The sequence below is a fragment of the Oncorhynchus mykiss genome, chromosome 3 (genome assembly GCF_013265735.2).
Source record: "Oncorhynchus mykiss isolate Arlee chromosome 3, USDA_OmykA_1.1, whole genome shotgun sequence".
Classification (NCBI taxonomy): Eukaryota; Metazoa; Chordata; class Actinopteri; order Salmoniformes; family Salmonidae; genus Oncorhynchus; species Oncorhynchus mykiss.
The window spans coordinates 21685713-21710836 of NC_048567.1; the positions used below are offsets into that span (position 1 = coordinate 21685713).

General features: G+C 44.2%; 1 protein-coding gene across 1 annotated transcript in view; it reads left to right on the top strand.

The window, feature by feature from the left end:
- Window positions 1-25124, top strand: part of LOC100136306 (atrial natriuretic peptide receptor 1) — a 63808-nt gene that overhangs the window by 36272 nt on the left and 2412 nt on the right. Inside the window, exons 5-21 of the mRNA XM_036971924.1 lie at window positions 2077-2212; window positions 13384-13478; window positions 15561-15696; window positions 15895-15979; window positions 16142-16262; window positions 16366-16440; window positions 16550-16627; window positions 16773-16877; window positions 17095-17166; window positions 17395-17554; window positions 17718-17873; window positions 23255-23423; window positions 24028-24174; window positions 24266-24389; window positions 24521-24589; window positions 24715-24889; window positions 24985-25083. Coding sequence (XP_036827819.1) covers window positions 2077-2212; window positions 13384-13478; window positions 15561-15696; window positions 15895-15979; window positions 16142-16262; window positions 16366-16440; window positions 16550-16627; window positions 16773-16877; window positions 17095-17166; window positions 17395-17554; window positions 17718-17873; window positions 23255-23423; window positions 24028-24174; window positions 24266-24389; window positions 24521-24589; window positions 24715-24889; window positions 24985-25083 — 2002 coding nt within the window. The remainder of the gene's footprint in view (window positions 1-2076; window positions 2213-13383; window positions 13479-15560; window positions 15697-15894; window positions 15980-16141; window positions 16263-16365; window positions 16441-16549; window positions 16628-16772; window positions 16878-17094; window positions 17167-17394; window positions 17555-17717; window positions 17874-23254; window positions 23424-24027; window positions 24175-24265; window positions 24390-24520; window positions 24590-24714; window positions 24890-24984; window positions 25084-25124) is intronic.

The following is a 25124-nucleotide window of genomic DNA, read 5'->3' on the forward strand; positions in this document are numbered from 1 at the left end:
GCCCAGAAAAAAGGCAACTCTTTTTAAATGTGAGTCTGAGCAGAAACACCATTGCCGAGAGAGTAGACCAGTTGTCCATCAATCTAAAAGAGCAGCTTGTGAAAAAGGGAAAAGATTTTATTGCATATTCCTTGGCTGTGGATGAGAGCACCGACATTTCTGACATTGCCCAGTTGTCAATTTTCATCCGCGGAGTGGACTCCAACCTAAGCGTGACAGAGGAGTTTTTGGCTTTACGTCCTATGCATGGCACAACTACGGGGCATGATTTGTATGAAGAGGTGTCAAGATGTGTAAATGAGATGGAGCTGCCTTGGGAAAAACTCGTGGGTTTGACAACCGACGGAGCACCTGCGATGTGTGGACACAGGAGCGGACTGGTGGCGAAGATACGGGAAAAGATGCAAGAGGAAAACGCGACAGGTGAGCTGACAGCTTATCATTGTATCATACACCAGGAAGCGTTGTGCGGTAAAGCCTTGAAAATGGAGCATGTAATGAGCATCATCACGCGCACAGTTAACTTTATCAGAGCCAAAGGTTTGAATCACCGCCAGTTCAAGGCATTTCTGACGGAGTTAGAAACGGAGCATGGTGATTTGCCTTATCACACAGAGGTGCGATGGCTAAGCCAGGGAAAGGTGCTTCAAAGATGTTTCGAGCTTCGTGAGGAGATTTGTCTGTTCTTGGACAGCAAAGGGAAAGACACAACACAACTCCGAGACGAAATGTTTCTGTGTGAAATGGCTTTTCTGTGTGACATTACGAGTCATCTGAATGCAATAAACTTGCAGCTGCAGGGTCGGGATCGTGTCATCTCTGATATGTACAGTACAGTGAAGGCATTTAAAACCAAACTGACTCTGTGGGAGACGCAGATGCGGAAAGAAAATTTGAGCCACTTTCCCAGCTGCCAGACCATGAAAGAGAAGCTCTCTACCAGTGCGTTCCCGAGCACACAGTTGGCTGATAAAATAGGTATGCTTGCCGCTGACTTTCGACGCCGATTTGCTGACTTTGAAGCACAAAAAAGCAGGTTGGAACTGCTCGGTAACCCATTTGCTGTTGACGTGGAAAGCTCACCACCAAACCTCCAAATGGAGTTGATTGACCTCCAATGCAATGATGCACTGAGGGCAAAATATGCGGCAGTGGGTGCTGCGGAGTTCGCCCGTTTCCTCCCCGGCACAATGCCCCAGCTGCGCATCCAGGCTGCTCAAACGTTGTCTATGTTTGGCAGCACATACCTGTGTGAACAACTGTTTTCTTTGATGAACCTGAACAAAACATCACACAGAAGTCGACTTACTGCTGAACACCTCCACTCAATTCTGAGGATTTCTTCAGCTCAGAGCCTTACCCCGAACATTGATGAACTTGTGGAAAAGATGGGACACCACCAAGTATCACCCTCAACCTCAAACAAGTGAACATTACTGTGCAATCACATATTTAGAGTTTTTACTCAGTTCAAGTTTAAAAGTTAAAATTTAATATTTGTTTTCACTGCATGTTACTTCTCCTTAAACAAAGTGTTGTTTTTGATTAATAGATTTTTGCACTTTATTTTTTTGTATTTCAATCCAATTATATTTTAAAAATATTTCAGTTGAGTGGATGATAGAAAATTGCTATTATTGTTTTTTCTTTGAAGTAAATTTAGCCCACTTTTGCTAAAATAGAAAATATAGTCTACTGATGGTGCCTTGAATACCGGTTTCTTTCATTTAATGTTCATGTTATGGGGATATTTATATAAAGGAAATTTGTCTTTTGTGTCTGTTGAAAATTAAAGATTACTGACAGAGCCATAAGAAAATATTGCTTTATTTATCTGATCATATTGTAATATATTTGTTAGGTTTTCAGTAGGTTCAATTAGGTTCACTAGACTATATGCGTCATTTAAAATTTTTTCAATGAACATTCGAACAGTCCGGCCCTCGTCTTGTAGCTGATTTTTTTATTTGGCCCTCCGTCCATTTGACTTTGACACCCCTGATCTAAGCCATCTAAAAAAAATAGGTGATGATAGATTTAATGACTATTCTACAATTTCCTTTTGCTTCCCTGCAGATGAACATAATCTCCGGAGGGTTCTACGACGGGTTGATGCTGTACACCCACGCCCTGAACGAGACCATGACCTCACCAGAGGACAGACCTGTGGGGAAAACCGTAACCAGGAGGATGTGGAACCGCACCTACAACGGTCAGTCCACTCCACGCACCTCAGTTCATAACCTGGATCTTTATTCCATTGAATCAGGGGTCAGGAAGGTTCTAGGGTTTTTTCAGAACATGTGTGAACATGTTTTCAGTCTAGCACTAGCTCTGTGCTCTGTCTCTGGTAACTACAGTGGTCTGCGTTTTGTCACAGAGACAATTTCAAAAGATTTGCATGAAAACAAAATGTTTCATGTCACTGGATTAACTCAGAGCTCTGGCTTACGATCTCTTGTCAGTTTCCACCTTTGATGGGGTAGTTCTTTAACAACAACACATTCAATGTCTTCCTTGCAATTTCTTGGTAGATTAATTATTGAGTGATTTGTGGCAGAATAAGAGAGAACCAGCACGATGTAACAATACTTCTCATTGACAGAGGGTCCCTATCGGGTTCTTCTATTGGGTGCTTTGTGCCTTTAAAATGAGATACACCTCTTCAAGAGCTCTTCAAGACAAGAGATTGATTTAGTTGCAGGCCATAAAAAGTCATATGGCTCTCAACAGCATGCTGGACAAGTACACTACAGTACCAAAGTATGTGGACAACTACTTGTCAAACATTTAAAAAAAATCATAGGCATTAATATAGAGTTGGTCCTCCCTTTGCTGCTGTAACAACCTCCACTGTTCTTGGAAGGCTTTCCAATAGATTATGAACATTGTGGCAGAGAATTGGTTCCATTCAGCCACAGGAGCATTATTGAGGTTGTGCACTGATGTTGGGCGATTGGGTCTGGCTCGCAGTCGGTCTTCCAGTTTATTCCAAATGTGTTTGATGGGGTTGAGGTCAGGGCTCTGTGCAGGCCAGTCAAGTTCTTCCACACAAATCTCGACAAACCATTTCTGTGTGGACCTTGCTTTGTGCACGGGGGCATGCATTGTCATGCTGAAACAGGAAAGGGCCTCCCACAATCTATTGCCACAAAGTTGGAAGCACAGAATCATCTAGAATGTCATTGTATGCTGTAGTGTTAAGATTTCCCTTCACTGCCTCCCAAGTGGTGCAGTGGTCTAAGGCTCTGCATCGCAGTGCTAGCTGTGGCACTAGAGATTCTGGGTTCGAGTCCAGACTCTGTTGCAGCCAGCCGCGACCGGGAGACCCATGGGGTGGCGCACAATTGGTTCACTGTCGTCCGGTTTAGTTGAGGGTTTGGCCGGAATGGATGTCCTTGTCCCATCGCGCACTAGCAACTCCTGTGGCGGGCTGGGCGCAGTGCACGCTGACACGGTCGTGTGTGTTTCGAAGGACGCACGTCTCTCGACCTTTGCCTCTCCTGAGTCCGTACGGGAGTTGCAGCGATGAGACAAGACTGTAACTACCAATTGGATACCACGAAATTGGGGAGAAAACGGGGTAAAAAAATAAATAGAAAATTGATTTCCCTTCACTGGAACTAAGGGGTCTAGCCCAAACCATGAAAAACAGCCCCAGAACATTATTCCTCCTCCACCAAACTTTACAGTTGCCACTATGCATTGGGGCAGGTAGCATTCTCCTGGCATCCGCCAAACCCAGATTCGTCCGTAGACTGTCCGATGGTGAAGCGTGATTCATCACTCCAGAGAAGCGTTTCCATTGCTCCAGAGTCCAATGGTGGCGAGCTTTACACCACTCCAGCCGACACTTGGTATTGCGCGTGCTGATCTTAAGCTTGTGTGCGGCTCTCGGCCATTTCATTAAGCTCCCAACAAACAGTTCTTGTGCTGACATTGCTTCCAGAGGCAACTTGGTAGTGAGTATTGCAACCGAGGACAGATGAGTTTCAGCACTCGGCATTGTCACCATATTAGCTAACGTCAAGAAAACATAGCTACTACAACTAACGCCTTAGTAAACCTGCTACAATCATGCAGTACAGTGTACAGTTAGCAAGCAGTTTAGCAGTTACACCGGTGGGCCCCGGTGGCAATAAATTAAGAAAACCAAAAGCTTACCTTGACCTGGAAGAGTTCAGTGCAGCAAACTCTCTCCAGAAGTTCAGTGAGGATCTCTGAATGATCCAATGTTGACCTAAATGACTAATGATGATAAATACAATCCACCTGTGTGTAATCAAGTCTCCGTATAAATGCACCTGCACTGTGATAGTCTCAGAGGTCCGTTAAAAGCGCAGAGAGCATCATGAAGAACAAGGAACACACCAGGCAGGTCCGAGATACTGTTGTGAAGAAGTTTAAAGCCGGATTTGGATACAAAAATATTTCCCAAGCTTTAAACATCCCAAGGAGCACTGTGCAAGCGATAATATTGAAATGGAAGGAGTATCAGACCACTGCAAATCTACCAAAACCTGGCCGTCCCTCTAAACTTTCAGCTCATACAAGGAGAAGACTGATCAGAGATGCAGCCAAGAGGCCCATAATCACTCTGGATGAACTGCAGAGATCTACAGCTGAGGTGGGAGACTCTGTCCATAGGACAACAATCAGTCGTATATTGCACAAATCTGGCCTTTATGGAAGAGTGGCAAGAAGAAAGCCATTTCTTAAAGATATCCATAAAAAGTGTTGTTTAAAGTTTGCCACAAGCCACCTGGGAGACACACCAAACACGTGGAAGAAGGTGCTCTGGTCAGATGAAACCAAAATTGAACTTTTTGGCAACAATGCAAAACGTTATGTTTGGCGTAAAAGCAACACAGCTCATCACACTGAACACACCATCCCCACTGTCAAACATGGTGGTGGCAGCATCATGGTTTGGGCCTGCTTTTCTTCAGCAGGGACAGGGAAGATGGTTAAAATTGATGGGAAGATGGATGGAGCCAAATACAGGACCATTCTGGAAGAAAACCTGATGGAGTCTGCAAAAGACCTGAGACTGGGACGGAGATTTGTCTTCCAACAAGACAATGATCCAAAACATAAAGCAAAATCTACAATGGAATGGTTCAAAAATAAACATATCCAGGTATTAGAATGGCCAAGTCAAAGTCCAGACCTGAATCCAATCGAGAATCTGTGGAAAGAACTGAAAACTGCTGTTCACAAATGCTCTCCATCCAACCTCACTGAGCTCGAGCTGTTTTGCAAGGAGGAATGGGAAAACATTTCAGTCTCTCGATGTGCAAAACTGATAGAGACATACCCCAAGCGACTTACAGCTGTAATCGCAGCAAAAGGTGGCGCTACAAAGTATTAACTTAAGGGGGCTGAATAATTTTGCACGCCCAATTCTTCAGTTTTTGATTTGTTAAAAAAGTTTGAAATATCCAATAAATGTCGTTACACTTCATGATTGTGTCCCACTTGTTGTTGATTCTTCACAAAAAAATACAGTTTTATATCTTTATGTTTGAAGCCTGAAATGTGGCAAAAGGTCGCAAAGTTGAAGGGGGCCAAATACTTTCGCAAGGCACTGTTCATTGTTCTTTTTACCACATTTTTAGAGTTAGACACAGCATCTTACTTTCTGAGGAAGGCCTCCATTGTGTTTCCTCTGCCAGTACCCCCCTCCCCCCAAACACACACACCTCACTGACTAAGCATTGAGGTTACGTGTGTTTACCCAGACTTGTGGGTTTCACAAGTGTTTGACATTACTAATGGCCGATATAGAAGATGGTAGTCTCAAACCTTGTAGCAGGTTGTCATTACCCCTTCTGTCCCAGTCCTTTGTGAGAGACCTGAAGACAGATGCCAAGTCCTAGCAAACTCTGTTTATTGGGACTTGAGGGGAATTTGAAGGGTTGGGCTGTTGAGCTGACGTTTGTTTGGTTTGTCACAGAGTCAAGCGGTTACAGAGTCAGATTATGTGTGAGGTCACAGGAGACAGTGAAAGGCGCTTGATAACAAGTCAAAGGTAACGGCAAGAACAAATACGTTGAATCATTGGAACAGTACACATACTTGAGGTGACATAAGTCATCAGGGACATCTCATCAGGTAAGTAAGTACCTAGGTTGTTTGCTCTGCACTCCTTTCTCCTTCCCTCTTTCACCCTGCTTCCCCATTTCCCTTTTATTCCCTCCATCTGTCCTCCATTACTGCCCGCCTGCTCCCTCTTTTTCCTTTAATCTCCTTGGCTGACCCCTCTTTACAAATGCCATCCTTCTCTCCTCAATCACTATGAGTTGGACCAGAGCACACAAACAACAGAGATGAACACTTCAGGCAGACAGTGGGAGGGCAGAGCGGGCAGCAGCCAGAACAGGTGGAGTCTCCTCACACTGGTTCTGTTAGCCCATCCGAACATAGGCATTGAAAGGCTGAGGGGTTTGTTTGGTTGCATGCGAGGACAATGCTTCTTTTATTATTTTTGCCCACACCAGTGCATACTGTAACGTAAGCTGTTTGGTAGCTTTAGTTCATTGTTATGCTTCCGATTCAGTGCTTTTTAGTTATATTCTGTGTTATATTTTGTTCGAAAGTGAAGACAGCTTTAAGTTGGTCTAGTGAAATACAAACCTTTCATCTGAAACTTGACTTCAGCAGTTAAACTACAGTATATGAGTAATTGTACGTTGTAAACTTGTGAAAATGTGTGAAAAGAATATTACAGTGTCAGAGGTGGATGTCCTGCTGCGTATGCCAGCTTGTTAATGCCAGTCTCCCTATCTTTTCTATCAGTCGTTGTCCTTACTCATAGTTATTCCTTCACACCTTCTTCTTGTCTCATTATTTCCTGGTCTAGCACTCCTCTCCTCTGCTCTCAATCCTCTCCTCTGTGAACAGTTCTCTAATTCCATCCCACGGGATCTGCCTTCCTCTTTTTCCTTCCTCCTCCACCAATCTGTCCATATTTTCACTGTCTTATCAAGGTGTTCTTCCTCACTTCACTGCTCTGTCAATCTCTGTCATATTTTTACTGTCTCAACGTGTCTTATCCTCCTGAACAAACTCTTATTTTACCCTCTCCTCCTACATGACCTCTCTGTCTCATCTAAACTCTCTGTCCTTTGCCATGGAAAGATCTAATTTCTCTTTTGGCTGTCATGTTGCAAAAAATCCCCCTGGAAAAAAAGAGGAAATCCCTAAAATAGGATAGTAATCTAATCAGGCGAAACCAGAGCTCCTGTGGCCGTGTCACTCTTTCCATCTGTCTCCACCTCCTTCTCTTTTCCCTTTCTCTACCCACCATCCATCACTCATTGTCCTTTTTCTCTGCCTCTGTCTCCTGTGCAGTGGCCCTGGTCACTTAGGCAGCTGGTATTTCCAACGGTAGGTCTGGCCTGGGTCGAGCTGATAATGAGCTGTGTGAATCTGAAGCCTTGTCATCTGAGCCACAGTGGAGCACAGGGCTGGAGTGTAGAGTGCACTGTAGAAAGGAGACAGGCAGACAGGTGGCCAGAGGGGGATAGGAACAGAGAGAAAGAATGGAGCACTCTTGTGCTTGTGCCCTTTTGTTAATCATATGTACTAAAACTCTACAGCTACATGGTACATGGTAGGCCCCCATTGTCCCAGAAATCTTTGGTAACTGGAGAACCTTGTCAATGCTATTAGTGGGCAATGGAGTGCCTGTAAAAAGGATTGACAGAGACCCTACAGATCTTAGTCTAATAGCATTTAGTGTTAGAGACCCTTTCATGTCATTCATAACTGGAGGTCTTGCTCTCTATTTCTCTCTCTTTCTTTCTCTCCCTCCCTTACTCCCTATCTCTCCATCAGAGGCTCAGGGGAAAATCACATAAGTCTAGATGAATAATGAATACTATACATTATTCATAAGTAAGTCCTAGAATAGTACAATTTTTCCATCCTTAGTTACCTATATATTTGATGAAACAACTATGTTTATTTGATGACTGTTGTTGACTGATATGATAAGGTTCAAAGTAAACACATAGATTGCTGTAGATTTTTGGACATGACAACAGGTGTGTGCCATCCTTAGTTAGTTAGGCAGGGGCTGTTATGTATGCAGAACACACTTTGATCCAGGGACATAAGCCGCAGGTGGTTTGCAGACTATTTCACGGCTGCCTGGGTAGAAGAATGCCTTAGTTATTTCTCACAGTAAATGCAATTATTTCAAGGAGAGGTGCTTGTTAAAAGGCGTTAAAAGCATTCAAAAAAATACTTCTAATTAACCAATACATTTTTCGACAAACGTAATCACATTCTTCTCCAATGCAAGGCCAAAATTCCAAGCCTGTGTTTTCAGACATCAGACGACTAAGTAGAGTGAACAAAAAACAGCCTGCAAGTTAACCTCCTGGTCTAGCTGATGTAGAGCTGCAATATCATATCACACTACAGTGAGTGTACAATAAGGTCAATATTTGCATATACTGTATGTGACAGGAGTGCTCCCACTTCACGTTTAGCAGCAGTGATAATAAATATACAATATATCACCTATTCCCATGTGTTCACTCTTTAGATAAGAACATAGGTTGTTTATGTGGCTCTATTGGAGCTCTATCAGCAGCTGCTCTCATGGCTTCACAGCAGCTAGGGATTGTAATCACCTGGTTGGCACCATATATATCCATAAACTACGCTGTGACTCAGTGGAAAATCAAATGGTGCCATGACACTTCCACTGTGCACTTTGCACTGTGCACTTTGTTAACGGTTATTGTTATTCATAAGAGTGTGCTGTGCTTTCCCCAGATTTAAAGTCAAAGTACTTTCCAGTACTTTTTTGCCCTGAATCAGAGGAGTGTTTGATTGTAGGTTTCATGAATGTCTAGGGGCGCACTGCGACAACCTGCATTGTGTTGCTAGTCCTCCCTCTGTGTGCCCTTTTCAAATGCCTTGACAGTTGCCTTGTGCATTTATTGGCTAGAACCCTAAAAAACACAACATGCCACTAATGTGGACTCACCTCTGGCTTTTTCATGGACATTTTCTTTCAGACACTTGACCTTTTTTTCTACCTTGTCAAGATGTTTCTGGAATCTTTGTTTGACTGCAAGATCTTCTTGTTATACCTCAACAAAAAGAGGACCAGATGAAAGTGATGTGCGTTGTGCAGTCTTGGATGGAAGGAGTTGACATCTGATTTAGGAATAGGCAGCCCAGGAGCATGTGCCTGGTGACATCTCCTCCAGGTTAGCCGTCAGTACGGAACGGGTCATGCAATGTTCTTTCAATCAGATGTTAACTTCCTCCATCAGGGACACACTGCTGTGCAAATCAAACATACTTGGAAAGGCGCAGTGGGGAAACTGATTCCTGTTTTTAGTTTAGGTAATTACAAGGATTTGAACAGTGAGGGGAATAAGATGAGACATACAGGTGTTTTCCTGTTGTTGATGATATATGAATTTCCATAATGTACAAAGATTGATACAGTACATGAAGGGAGGCAGCCAGTATAGACCGTATACATAGAGAGAGGGAGGATGTCAAGATGGAAGGATCAGGTTACATACAGCTGCTTTTCTCTCTAGCTTCTGTTCCATTAACTAATGGGCCTGGATGGGTGAGAGAGAGTCAGACATTTTAGGAGAACAGTGGAAGATGTATAGAACTTGCTTCTTCATTATTGAAAACAGCATGTTTTGACAATACAGTCTTCATCTGATATACTGTACTTCCAATACGCATTACTCATGAAGTTACATCAATACAGTCCATTTACCAAACTAACACACTAGCTGTCAAGCTACTGAGCTGTACTGTAGCTCACAATGTGCCACTCTTCTCCACAAATGCCTGCTCTGATTGCTCTGTTCTTTGCAGCACTACCAGACTAATACAGCTCTGGTGGACTGAGCATCCATCACTGCAGCCCACTGAATTCAGCCCCCCCCCCCCAACATTTCCATTCAAGGATAAAGAATTATTAAATACTTATTAATAAAGAGTAAGACTATCAGGTATCAAGGTAAGACCCAGATGTAGACCGTGTTGAAGTGACAATGTTTATTACAGCAACAGGGGCAAAGGTACAGGACGGAAGGCAGGCTCAGGGTCAGGCGAGTGGGTACAGGGTCAGGACAGACAAGGGTCAAAAACCAGGGGGATGAGAAAAGAGAGACTGGGGAAAAGCAGGAGCTGACACAAAACACTGGTTAGCTTGACAAACAAGACGAACTGGCAACAGACAAACAGAGAACACAGGTATAACTACACAGGGGATAATGGGGAAGATGGGCGGCACCTGGGGGGGGTAGAGACAATTACAAAGACAGAAACAGATCAGGGTGTGACAGTACCCCCCCCCCCCTCCCCCGGGGCGCCACCTGGCATCCTACCTGGGCGCATACCTGGTTGACCGGGGTGCCGGCGGTGGAAGTCGGTGATGAGGATGGGTCCAGGATGTCTCTAGCGGGGACCCAGCACCTCTCCTCCGGGGCAAAACCTTCCCAGTCAACCAGGTACTGGAAACCCCTGCCCTGTGGTCGAACCCTGAGGAGGCGTCTCACCGTGTACACCGAATGGCCAGCGATGACACGGGGAGGAGGGGTGGGCCTGGAAATAGAAGACAAAGGGCTGTGAGACACAGGCTTAATTCTAGACACATGGAATGTAGGATGAATACGAAGGGTACGGGGCAACAGAAGGTGGACAGCAGAGGGGCTAATGATCTTGGAGATGGGGAAAGGGCCGATAAACTGATGGAGATCTGCTTGTCATCGATACTTGAAGGTGGTCATGAGGAGGGCCGACCGGGCTCTCCTCCAGGTACGACGACAGCGGCGGACGAACATCTGGGCAGAAGGTATGCCAACCTCCTCTTCCTGCTCAGGGAAGAGCGGGGGCTGATACCCCAGGGAACACTCAAAGGGAGATAGGCCCATGGCAGAGCAGGGAAGGTGTTGTGGGCGTATTCAACCCACACAAGCTGCTGGCTCCAGGTGGTGGGGTTGGCGGAGACCAGGCAGCACGGGGTAGTTTCGAGGTCCTCGTTGGCCGCTCTGACTGGCTGTTGGACTGGGGGTGGAACCCGGAGGACAGGCTGGCCGACGACCCAATGAGGGTGCAGAACACCTTCCAGGACTGGGACGAGAACTGAGGACCCCGGTCGGAGACCATGTCCACAGGCAGTCCATGGATCCAGAAGACATGCTGCACCATGAGCTGTGCCGTCTCTTTGGCAGAGGGTAGTTTGAGGAGAGGAACGAAGTGTGCGGCTTTGGAAAACCGAATCACCACGGTCAGGATGGCCAGGGACATGTGAGACCAGGGATGGTGGGGGACAGGCAGAGGTTGGAGGAGACCAGCCGGAGCTTGCCGAGGAGTCTTGTTTCTGTGTCTCTGTGCAAGCGGCGACGAATGCGGTCACGTCGGGAACCATAGTAGGCCACTAAAAGTGCTGTCGCACAAAGGCCAGGGTCCGACGGGCGCCCTTTCGTATCTGCACCAGGTGGTAGGCGTTCTGTAAATACAGCTTGGAAAACACAGTGGCTCACTGGAGCGGCTCGAAGGCCAAGGAGATGAGTGGTAGCGGGTCACGGTTCTTAACCGTAATGTCATTGAGTCCCCGGTAGTCAATGCGCGGGCGCAGGGTCTTGTCCTTTTTCTCCACAAAGAAGAACCCTGCACGGGTGGGAGAGGAAGAGGGACGGATAAATCCAGCAGCTAGGGAGTCTCCAATGTAGGTATCCATAGCCTTGGTCTCCGGTCCCGACAGAGAGTACAGATGTCCCCAGGACGGCGTGGTGCAGTCGTAGGGTCGGTGCAGCGGAAGCTACATGGCCCTGGCCTTGCTGAACACCTTCCCGGACATCCTGGAACTCCGTGGGAATGGCGGAGAGGTCCGGGGTACCTTCCGAGCCCCCGTGAAGACGTCCTGGGGCAGATTGTGCTGACTTTAGGCAATGGGCGTGGCAGAATGTGCTCCAGCCCATGATGGCACCAGTAGACTAGTTAATGAGGGTATTGTGTCGTTGGAGCCGGGAGAGGTCGGTGATTCAAATGTGGGGCTTCAGAAGCAAGCCAGCAGTGGGATGCAGGGTGGTAGGCGGCTTTCAGTGTGTGACAAAGACAGCAATAAGAGGTTTGTGAGGCTAAGAAAAATGGATGGATGAATGGATGTATGGATGCATACATGGAGAGACAGAGGGATGGTTAAAGGCCACTTTTTTTTACTGTAAATGTGTCTCCATTATTATATATACTTCCCTTACCTAGTTTGCCTTAACATAGACAGACCATCCAGGGACCATCCCACAAAGAAGTGCTACTCCCAATTCCTGGAAGTTGTGATGACGTCACCCACATAGCACCCACATGACTCATTGGTCGATGTTAATTGTATAATGTTCTATTAAATAGGTACTAAATCATGACTCCACTCCCCTTACTTCCACACCTTAATCTGTCCCAGACAACCAAACACCATGCATCCCCCCCATGCAGATGCTGGCCAAAAGTCATTTTCCCAGACCAACCACAAGGTTAATCATTCTCTAACCACTGCACGTCTGTGTGTGTGAGTAGGGCAATAACGTCTGTGGGAAAGTGTGTTCTTGAGTATATGCGTTTGTGCATGCGTGCATGCTACCCTATCTTCTGCATGTTCCTCTAGCCGATAATCCGTCCCATATCATAGCACATCTCTCAGGCCCTCTCTCCTCTGATTAGAGGGATGACGCCTGTATATTTCTTTATTACTAGGATAACCCCATTTGGATTGGACATTTCCATGCCTGTCATGTAATTTATCCCTATAGACACCTCTTTCCATTCCCACTCAATATGGAATGGCTCTCAGGCTATTATCTGCACCTCCAAACCAACCCTGGGCTGTTGTCTTAGCCGGAAATGAAAGTAATGTTATACAAGATGGCCGACTACTAGATTTATTAACAAGATAGCACAGCTATATTACTGTGATTATGGATGAATACTTTTGGGTGTGCCTGGGGTGTACCAACTTATACTGTTTGTGTTTGCATCTGTGTATCTCCAACACAATAATTTGAAGTGAAATTGTTGTCATGACCAATGTTTGTTTTGATAGTTATGGCTGTTTATTTTTTAGGTTTGAGATGTTGTTATGGGTGTTGTAACTTGCTCAATGGCTGAGATTCTTTTCAGATGTCAGCTAATAGGGACAACCTCAAATGTAAATCTGCTCTCATTTCGTAATGACAGTAATAATTTGTAGTAATTACTGTTACCCGCTGAGCGCTTTGATGATTATTTTCATCCCTGGACTGGATATTACTGTAAGATAACATTAATTTGCTCCCTTTAAATATTGTCCGACTCCTCTACCTCCCTTTGGTTCCTCTCTCCTTCTGGTCCTCTCAACAGGTGTAACAGGCCTGGTGCAGATAGATGAAAATGGGGACAGAGAGACAGACTTTGCTTTCTGGGACATGACTGACACCAACACCAGTGTTTTCCAGGTACTGAATACACACACACATCTCTCTCTCTCTCTCTCTTGCTCTCACTCTCTCTCTCTCGCTCTCTCTCTCTCTCTCTCTCTCTCTCTCTCTCTCTTTCTTTCTCTCTCTCTACCTCTCTCTCTCTCTCTACCCCTCTCTCTCCCTCTCTCTTTCTCTCTCTCTCTCTCTCTCTCTCTCTCTCTCTCTCTCTCTCTCTCTCTCATACATCTCCTCATCTCTTTCATTCTGCCAGTGCTCATAAAGCTGCCTGCCTGTGTACACAGTCTCTGTGTGTTTTGGAGATTGGAGAATAAAACTAGATGTTCTCCAGAGGCATTAACATGTTGAAGAAAAGAGCTCTACAGTTCATAGAAAGACCTCCATGTCTCCATTAACACTACAATATACCATCTGCTCAGGGTGAGGGTAAATGGGGCAACAACTATATATAGCTATAGCATACAGTATTACAGTTTTTCTCAATTGCAAAAAGACTAAAACCCATTGGCTGAACAAAGTTCTCAGTTGCCTGGACTCATTTAGTTAATTATGCAGTCTGTTGTCAATACCTTAAACCATTTCACATTGTAAAACACAATTTGCAGATCTCACTTAGACTATTCAGCAAAACTCTAAACACATTCTCATTCTCAAAACACATTCTGCACTCTAATGCACATGTCATCCATACTGGTAAACACAAGTGGCAACAATCAAATACAAATAGAGAACATATGTCATTGATTGAACACAACCACTCAAAATTGATTTAACCTGTTTCAAATGATGCGACACAACCAATATAAGCCAGTTCAGAGAGCAAACAGGTTGTTGAAGGTGGGAAGGAGAAAGTTTGAGAATGGATACTGTAGTACAGTGCATTGTAGGCTGTATACTGTACAATGGACAAATTGTATGGCCCTGAATATTGTGCTTTACATTTATTAACAGTACTGACTGCTCAATAGATTTTGACTGGTTGCAGGTTCATATCAACAAAGAACAAGAATTACAGTATCACAGAGACAAAGGACAGGTTTGTGAGATGCAGGGTACAGTACTGTAAAAATAGGGGTACAAGGAGAAGGAAGAACAGAAAACAAAATTGCAAAGAGCAAAGCAGAGTAGTAATTTCTGATCAATTTTGAGCTACTATGATAGAACATGTTTTCGTTCATCAAAAGACAATGACGGAAAAATATGAATATTTTTTTAGATTAAAAATGTACTTCTCCCTGAGAATTGTATGTTTTGAACAATGTGTTTTCTATTTTTCGGTGTATTGTTTACTGACTGCTTGAGAGTGTATATCATTTTGATCACTTTGTTTATGATTTGAGAGCAGTGTTTGATTTTGAACACAGGTAAAACTGTTTTGAGGCAAATGTTTCATTTTGCAAGAGGAGTCAGAGGTTATGTAAATAGTGCTTGAAGATGAGGTTTTGTGTTTAATGTTTTCAGGAAATGGAGCAAGGTTTCAGAAATTGTGTTTTAGCAATTGAGAAAAACTGTAACAAACCGTATTTCAGCATACATATGATCATTTAATATGTCATTTCATCCACCCAGTGCCAATGTGTTTGTCTTATGTAATGACAGAATGATAAATATTAATTGGTGGCAAGCCACTGAGGTTAATGACCAACTGATCCAGCGAGATCAAGAGTGTGTACATGTACATGTGTGGATGGGCGAGAACGTACATGCGTGTGTGTTTATGTATATGTGCGTGTGTGAACAGGGAGAGAGAGTGGATGTTTTTCACCTAGTGTGAAGGGGTGAGTGTCAAGTCTCTGGGCTGATTAGTGGCTCATTGAAAGTCGTCTCCCATTATCACCCTATGCTAATGCATTGCATTGAGAATAATGTGTCAATCTTGCCAGCCTGCCATATCACTGTCTAAGAGGACCACAATGGAAATAAGCATTCTGGCTTTATTCTGTTATTATCCTCTAAAATGTTTAATTATGTAATCTTGTCTCCGACTGGAACAGCCTACTGCTTTAAATTATCTAATAAAACAAATCAATCAACGTGTGGTATGTTATTTGTCATTATTTAATATTTAACATTAGAAAGTTATACTGTGTTCCTTGCCAGATTGTGTCCGTGTACAACGGCTCTCAGAAGAAGCTGAGGGCCTTGCCTGGGATGGACATCCAGTGGCCAGGGGGCGCTGCTCCTTTAGATGTGCCCGTCTGTGGCTTTAAGAACGACAACCCAGCCTGCCTCGCACGTCAGTGGACTCCGTCTGTCTCTCACTCACTTTTGTATATACCCCCCATAAAATGTCTATGTTTGCATGACGTAGCAGAATTTATACTAGTCATAATCAGTCAAAACAGCTTACAATGACTGACATTACACTGTCATGCAGTGGCTGTATTGAAGGAAAACGGTACCATAAAAATGTTTCTCCTGTCTCTTTTTCCAGGAACCATCACAATCCACCAGATGGTAACAATTGTGGTGTTCTTCATCATTATCATCATCCTCACAATTACTGTCTTCATATACAGGTGAGTGTAGACAGGCCAGTTCAATCAGCAAGTATGCACAAGGCCTAGAATCTACGGGAAGAGTTTTTTGTCATTACGTTTATAGCATTGTTCACATATCTAAAAGAGCAATCTATCATCTCACTGTCTTTCACACACACACACACACACACACACACTCAGGAAGCTTAAGCTTGAAAATGAACTGGTGGCTCAGCTGTGGAGGGTCTCCTGGGAGGATATTCAGATGAGCAACATGGAGAAAGTGCTGCGAAGCGCAGGCAGCAAGCTCACTCTGTCCCTTGTGAGTCCACACTCATACACACGCTTGCAACAACACACACATTTCGCAATACACACAGTCTTGCACAAAACTGACCCCATCCCACCTTTCGCTTTATTTACAGAGAGGCTCCAACTACGGCTCCCTATTAACAGGAGATGGAAACTTTCAGGTGTTTGCCAAGACAGGCTACTACAAGGTAAGTAGGGTGTGCGTGTGTGTATGCGTGTGTGTGTGTGTGTGTGCGTGAAATAGTAACCTTTTAATGTCAACTGGATTGAATGCATAATGTTTTCTCTGTCTTTCAGGCGAACATTGTGGCCATCAAATACATCAACAGAAAACGCATTGAGCTCACCAGAAATGTGCTGTTTGAACTGAAACATGTGAGTCTTCATGAGGTTCTAGTGTGACGTGTGTATACTCCAGAATGCATATGTGCATCAGAGAATAGCACTGTCCCTAAATGTCACATGGTGTCCTCCTTTCCTTCCCTCCCTTTCCTTTCCTTCCCTTTCCTTCCCTCCCCAGATGCGTGATATTCAGAATGAGCACCTGACCCGCTTCATCGGAGCCTGTATCGACCCCCCCAACATCTGCATCATCACAGAGTACTGTCCTCGGGGTAGCTTACAGGTAGCCACCCCTCACCACAATTCCAATATAAGATGGTCCACTGACCCAATTCAAGTCTTTAGGAAACATTTGTCTTGTCTAAATGCTGTGTGTGTGTGTGTGTGTGTGTGTGTGTGTGTGTGTGTGTGTGTGTGTGTGTGTGTGTGTGTGTGTGTGTGTGTGTGTGTGTGTGTGTGTGTGCACGCGCGCACGTGCGTGTGTGTGCTTCATCCTTCAGGACATCATGGAAAATGAGAGCATCACACTGGACTGGATGTTCAGATACTCGTTAATTAATGACATTGTAAAGGTAACCACTGCTCTACACACTCTCCTGCTTATCTTTCCATGTGTCAACTTCAATTGACTTGAGAAAACACATTTGCATCATTCAACAAGTGAACGTCCATATGCTTTGCCAAACATTTTTAGACTAAAGCTCAATATGAATAACTCATTTATCTCTAATCTCTCCTTCAGACTATCTCTTCTCTTTCTATATTTTAACCCTTACCCTCCCTCCCCTTCTCCTATCCAGGGCATGGCTTTCCTCCACAACAGTGTCATCGTCTCCCACGGCAACCTGAAGTCGTCCAACTGCGTGGTGGATAACCGCTTTGTGTTGAAGATCACCGACTACGGCCTGTCCAGCTTCCGCACCGAGAGCAACACAGACGACGCCCATGCTTACTATGCCCGTGAGTCACCTGGCTCTGCAGGACATTTCCCTTTAGACACAGATTTAGGATTAGCTTACCCTGATCAAATCCTTAAGAGGGTGAAATACTAAACTGACCTTAGATCAGTGTCTGTAGGCAAATTAATTATACTTTTAGTCAATTTGTCCATCTATGTTTGTAGGGAAACTGTGGATGGCCCCAGAGCTGCTGAGGTTGGAGAGTGCCCCTCTATGTGGCACCCAGAAGGGGGACGTCTACAGCTTTGGCATCATTCTCCAGGAGGTGGCGCTACGCCACGGAGCCTTCTATCTGGAGGGAGAGCCGCTCAGCCCCAAAGGTAACACACACATACACACACGCACTCTATCTTTCTTCATGACAGACATTTGGGAACGATTTGATCCTATGTAGCAAAATTTGAAATTGTATTTTTTACATTGGTTAAAAGTAGAGACTTTTATTAAATTATTAAATTGTTTATTAAAAAGTAGAGACTTTTATTAAATTGAATATAATACATTATAGTTGAGGAACAATGGGAAAGTAATTCTGCTTTGAAAGTTTATAAACTTGTAACCCCACTTTTGAAAAAAGGGCTCTTGAATGTTTTGGTACACCTACTAGAGAGCTCTTCTTTGTCTAAACCCATTCAGCATCGTTCACAACCTCTTAAACCTTAGCCCCACCCATCTCTTTAAGGATTCACATGTGAGTCCATGTGCTAAACAGCAACTAACTAAGTAAGAGCACAGCAATAATCCCAACCCATACTACTAGCAATACAAACTGATTGTCATAACTAGCCACCATGCATGAATCTCCAGGTAGCTAAAGCTAACTAACTAGGTTTAATATTAGCTAGCTAGCTAACATTAGGTTATAACTAGCAATGCAGATAGATTTCTGAAATACAAGATCATACAGGTAACGTTAGCTAGTGAGCCAGCCAGCTAATGTTAGCTAGCTAGCTAACAGTACGCTCTAACTTAAAATGAAAATTACTTTCTGACTAAATTAGAAACGTATAATATCTGAAAATGTATCTAGCTAGACTTTCTTACCCGTATACATGGATGAACGCTTCTCCCTCTGTCACCAATGCCATGGTTGCCCTTAGTTTGGAGATGTAATCCAGAGACAGGTGTTTTATACAACAGACTTCTGTGTTCTCTTTTCGACTCCCTCTGCATATTTACAATCAAACGCTAGAATTTTCTCCATCTCCTTAGCAATCTTACTCTGCTACCACCGGGCATTCAACTTCTTCCATGACAACAACATTGTTGATCTCTGTTTCAGAAAACTCTACAATGTCTGGTTCAATTAAAATGTTTTTATCTATATCAGGGATCTCCTCTTCGTCTGATTAATTTTCAGAGTCACAGAGAGTCAGCATGGCACGATCGTCCCCCAGAAAGTGGAGAGCAGTAGCAATACCTCTGCAGTTCTTCATGATATCTTTCAAAAAAGCTGTGGTAGAAAGGATTACCTACACATACTGAGCAGCTCATGTTATAGACAGAAGCAGGCTACATGGCAGACCAATCCGAACTCATCTCTCAGCATGTCCAGACCATCCATTATTATTAGCTGGAAGGTTCCTGTCTTTTCCCGTGGTTAAACCAACTAGGCTCGTAATTTATTCATATTTACAGATGGCATACAAGTTTGTTATTAAGGCACATGAAAGTTCATTGTTCTAGAGGGCATTTCTGCCAAAAACGCATTTTGATAAAAAAAAGTATAATGATAAAAAAGTATCCTGTAAAGTAGTGACGTGCGACATACTTCTAGTTTCCTGAAACGAGTCACATTTGTGCTCCCATACACTTTTGGTCATAAGCACACTTATTTGCACATAAACACATATGTATTATAAAAGAAAGAGATAATAGCATTGTGGCTGAGTAAATTATACCCCAGATTGTGTCCAAGATAAACAGTGTTTGTATGATTCTTCCATCAAAAGCATAACAAACCAACCTAACAAGCCTCCTTCCCGTCAAGGCTCTGTGGTCTTTGCTGACTGCATTATCGCAGAGGAGCGATAAGGCAATTAGAGCAACTCAAAACAAAAGCTGTTATTCTGCACATTGCACCTGCAAGTCTGTTTACTTAGGAAAAGCTCTGTAGAAAACACAAACCTATCAAAAACCATATAACAGCTCCAGTGACTCAACAAAGCTACAGTATGTCGTTACATTTTACTCCATGTGAACTGTATTCTTTATATTTCAAGGTCCCTCTTTGACTCTACACACAAAAAAACATGACATCAAATTCAACAAATGAAGTGTAGACCCCCAAATATTGACACAACCAAATGGTAATTTCAGAGCTACTGACTAATATGCCACAACGTTAAAATGGAGACATGGAACAGTTTTGCAACTTAAACTAGGGAAAGTTCATGAATTTGTCGAACACGCTCCTAAAAGTGACCGATTTTTCCCCTCGTTTTCTTTTTCTCACTCAGCCCCTCTTGCACCCCACTTACCCTGAAGAGCCTACTCTAATGATATGGAGGACGAGAGCTTCTGTACCTCTCTGCTTTGTACTAAGGACAAACACATAGTCACATGCTTTATATAACACACAAACACATTATAATTGTTTACCTTCCACTGTACTGTTTTCTGTGTCTCTGGCTTAGAGTAAAGCAACACAATTTTAATAAAACATCAGATTGTAAGTACATAGCTGCAAACAAGATATTTCCTTTTCATTTGAGCAGGGGTGTGTGACTCTTTAGAATGTTTTTTATTATCAGTCAGGATTTCCGATTAAATTGTATTTAGGACAGATTGTAGTTCCCAAATTATCTTCCTTCTTTAGAAAATTGAAAAAGAAAGAGAAGATTGGATTTCTTGCTATACGGATCAGCAATAACAGCCGTCGTTGTGCTCCAAGTCAAGTCTCCATCACAACGTGTTGAGGAGAAAACATTGCTGCACCCATGTCTGCCAACCACCACTGCTCAGTGAATTTATTTTTTTACCTAAACCATAATTGCATGAAATTGTGCAAAATTTAAGAAGATTGAACATGATTGTGGTTGATTGCAAGAGTGGTGTACTGAGAGAGAAGCAAGTGTTTGTGTTTGCTCATCAGAGTGTAGCACTTTGTACTGGGAGACAGCAGCTGTTGTGTGACAGAAAAACAATGAACTGAATTAGAACCAGAGCATGCCATCTAGGCTGTGTGTGTGTGTGTGTGTGTGTGTGTGTGTGTGTGTGTGTGTGTGTGTGTGTGTGTGGTGTGTGTGTGTGTGTGTGTGTGTGTGTGTGTGTGTGTGTGTGTGTGTGTGTGTGTGTGTGTGTGTGTGTGTGTGTGTGTGTGTGTGTGTGTGTGTGTGTGTGTGTGTGTTTGCATGCTTATTTTTTTTCTGAGTGAGGGCAGAATTAGGGGAAGAGGATGAGAAATGAGGAAAGTGTGAATGAGAGGATAAAATAAATTGGGAGGGAGAGATAATGGAAAGATTGTGAAAGCATAGATATGAACACAATGGAAAGGAAATTGGACTGGAATCTCTGAGAAGATGAAAGCAGAAGGAATGACACTAGACAGAAAATATTATACACTGCTGAAAAAAATAAAGTGAACACTAAAATAACACATCCTAGATCTGAATGAATGAAATATTCTTATTAAATACTTTTTTCTTTACATAGTTGAATGTGCTGACAACAAAATCACATAAAAATTATCAATGGAAATCAAATTTATCAACCCATGGAGGTCTGGATTTGGAGTCACACTCAAAATTAAAGTGGAAAACCACACTACAGGCTGATCCAACTTTGATGTAATGTCCTTAAAACAAGTCAAAATGAGGCTCAGTAGTGTGTGTGGCCTCCACGTGCCTGTATGACCTCCCTACAACGCCTGGGCATGCTCCTGATGAGGTGGCGGATGGTCTCCTGAGGGATCTCCTCCAAGACCTGGACTAAAGCATCCACCAACTCCTGGACAGTCTGTGGTGGATGGAGCGAGACATGATGTCCCAGATGTGCTCAATTGGATTCAGGTCTGGGGAACGGGCGGGCCAGTCCATAGCATCAATGCCTTCCTCTTGCAGGAACTGCTGACACACTCCAGCCACATGAGGTCTAGCATTGTCTTGCATTAGGAGGAACCCAGGAGGAACCCAGGGCCAACCGCACCAGCATATGGTCTCACAAGGGGTCTGAGGATCTCATCTCGGTACCTAATGGCAGTCAGGCTACCTCTGGCGAGCACATGGAGGGCTGTGCAGCCCCCCAAAGAAATGCCACCCCACACCATGACTGACCCACTGCCAAACCGGTCATGCTGGAGGATGTTGCAGGCAGCAGAACGTTCTCCACGGCATCTCCAGACTATCACGTCTGTCACATGTGCTCAGTGTGAACCTGCTTTCATCTGTGAAGAGCACAGGGCGCCAGTGGTGAATTTGCCAATCTTGGTGTTCTCTGGCTAATGCCAAACGTCCTGCACGGTGTTAGGCTGTAAGCACAACCCCCACCTGTGGACGTCGGGCACTCATACCACCCTCATGGAGTCTGTTTCTGACCGTTTGAGCAGACACATGCACATTGGTGGCCTGCTGGAGGTCATTTTGCAGGGCTCTGGCAGTGCTCCTCCTGCTCCTCCTTGCACAAAGGCGGAGGTAGTGGTCCTGCTGCTGGGTTGTTGCCCTCCTACGGCCTCCTCCACGTCTCCTGTTTTACTGGCATGTATCCTGGTAGCGCCTCCATGCTCTGGACACTACGCTGACATACACAGCAAACCTTGCCACAGCTCGCATTGATGTGCCATCCTGGATGAGCTGCACTACCTGAGCCACTTGTGTGGGTTGTAGACTCCGTCTCATGCTACCACTAGAGTGAAAGCACCGCCAGCATTCAAAAGTGACCAAAACATCAGCCAGGAAGCATAGGAACTGAGAAGTGGTCTGTGGTCCCCACCTGCATAACCACTCCTTTATTGGGGATGTCTTGCTAATTGCCTATAATTTCCACCTGTTGTCTATTCCATTTGCACAACAGTATGTGAAATTTATTGTAAATCAGTGTTGCTTCCTAAGTGGACAGTTTGATTTCACAGAAGTGTGATTGACTTGGAGTTACATTGTGTTGTTTAAGTGTTCCCTTTATTTTTTTGAGCAGTGCATTTCACCATCTATAGGAATGCTGTCTACACTGACTGTAGAAAACATTAAGAATTCCTTCCTAATATTGAGTTACACGCCCCCCACACACACACACTTTTGCCCACAGAACAGCCTCAATTTGTCGGAGCTTGGACTCTACAAGGTGTCGAAAGCATTCCACAGGGATGCTGGCCCATGTTGACTCCAATTCTTCCCACAGTTGTGTCAAGTTGGCTGGATGTCTTTTGGGTGGTGTACCATTCTTGATACACATGGGAAACTGTTGAGCGTGAAAAACCCAGTAGTGTTGCAATCCTTGACACAAACCGGGGCTCCTGGCACCTACTCCTGGCACCCCGTTCAAAGGCACTAAAATATTTTGTCTTGCCCATTCACCCTCTGAATAGCACACATACACAATCCATGTCTCAATTGTTTCAAGGCTTAAAAATCCTTCTTTAATCTGTCGCCCCCCATCTATACTGATTGAAGTGGATTCAACAAGTGACGTTAATAAGGGATTCACCTGGTCAGTCTATGACATGTAAAGAGCGTAATGTTTTGTACACTCCCCCTTCTTCCTCTAGAAATCATGGATCGGGTGGCTCTGGGTGAGTGGCCGTGCCTGCGGCCTGCTGTCAACCCTCAGATCCACAGCCAGGAGCTGGGACAACTCATGCAGCGCTGCTGGGCAGAGGAGCCCACCGAGAGGCCAGAGTTCAACCACATCAAACTTCTGCTACGCAAACAGAACAGGTGGGTGTAGGGTGTGGAAGTGGGGAGAGTTTGTGTTCCATGATGTCATTAATGTCTGTGCGTCTCCACTCCAAAAAAGGAGTAAGACTCCAGTACCTGTCAAAAGTTTGGACCCACCTATTCATTCAAGTTTTTTGTATTTTTTTTTTATACTATTTTCTACATTGTAGAATCATGTAGTAACCAAAAAAAGTGTTAAACAAATCAAAATATCCTTTATATTTTATATTCTTAAAAATCATCAAGGCAAAGGGTGGCTACTTTGAAGAATCTCAAATATAAAATATGTTGATTTTTGATTTGTTTAACACTTTTTTGGTTACTACATGATTCCATATGTGTTATTTCATAGTTTTGATGTCTTCACTATTATTCTACAATGTAGAAAATAGTCAAATAAAGAAAAGCCTTTGAATGAGTAGGTGTGTCCAAACTTTATACTGGTACTGTATATATATATATATGTGTGTGTGTGTGTGTGTGTGTGTGTGTGTGTGTGTGTGTGTGTGTGTGTGTGTGTGTGTGTGTGTGTGTGTGTGTGTGTGTGTGTGTGTGTGTGTGTGTGTGTGTGTGTGTGTGTGTGTTTGCGTGTGTGTGTGTGTAGGGAGTGCAGCACTAACATCCTGGATAACCTGCTGTCCCGTATGGAGCAGTATGCTAACAACCTGGAGGAGCTGGTGGAGGAGAGAACCCAGGCCTACCACGATGAGAAACGCAAGGCTGAGGCCCTGCTCTACCAGATACTACCACAGTGAGTCTCTGCTACACAAACACACACACTGAGTCAATACTATACACACACACACACACACAGTGCCTAATGTTACTGTCTGTACCTGCAGTTCAGTGGCGGAGCAGCTAAAGAGAGGGGAGACGGTGCAGGCCGAGGCCTTTGATTCAGTCACCATCTACTTCAGTGACATTGTGGGCTTCACAGCCATATCAGCTGAGAGCACACCTATGCAGGTGAGAAAGTACAATCACATTGTGACACGACTCACACAGGTGTGACAAGTTACAAAGATGGACTTTACAAGGGAGGCCATAGTCAAACCCAACAATTCCCATTCTGCTCTAAAAAATGTTTGCCTCTTTAGGTTGTGACCCTGCTCAATGACCTCTACACCTGTTTTGATGCCATCATTGACAACTTTGATGTTTACAAGGTAACATTATATTTCTCATCAATGTGCAGATGAAGGAAAGGAAAAGAGGAGATGAAGCCTCTATTGAGATCCTCCATTAGGACACACTGACATCCCTGCCCCTGCCTTTTCTGTGGCGCCCCCAGGTGGAGACCATCGGCGATGCCTACATGGTGGTGTCTGGCCTGCCGGTGAGGAACGGGAAGCTACACGGCCGAGAGATCGCCCGCATGGCCCTGGCTCTGCTCAACGCTGTACGCACCTTCAAAATCCGCCACCGGCCTGACCAGCAGCTCAAACTACGCATTGGCATCCACAGCGGTGAGCGGCACGTGACGTTCACATACTAACAGACACAGTGATGATATTCCAATTTCAGTTGTGTGATTGACCAATTCACTGCACTCTATATTCAGGCCCTGTGTGTGCAGGAGTGGTGGGGCTGAAGATGCCACGGTACTGTCTGTTTGGAGACACAGTCAACACCTCTTCACGACTGGAGTCCAATGGTGAAGGTAAGCCACAGTAGTCATACAACATGTGGGTTTTAAATCTG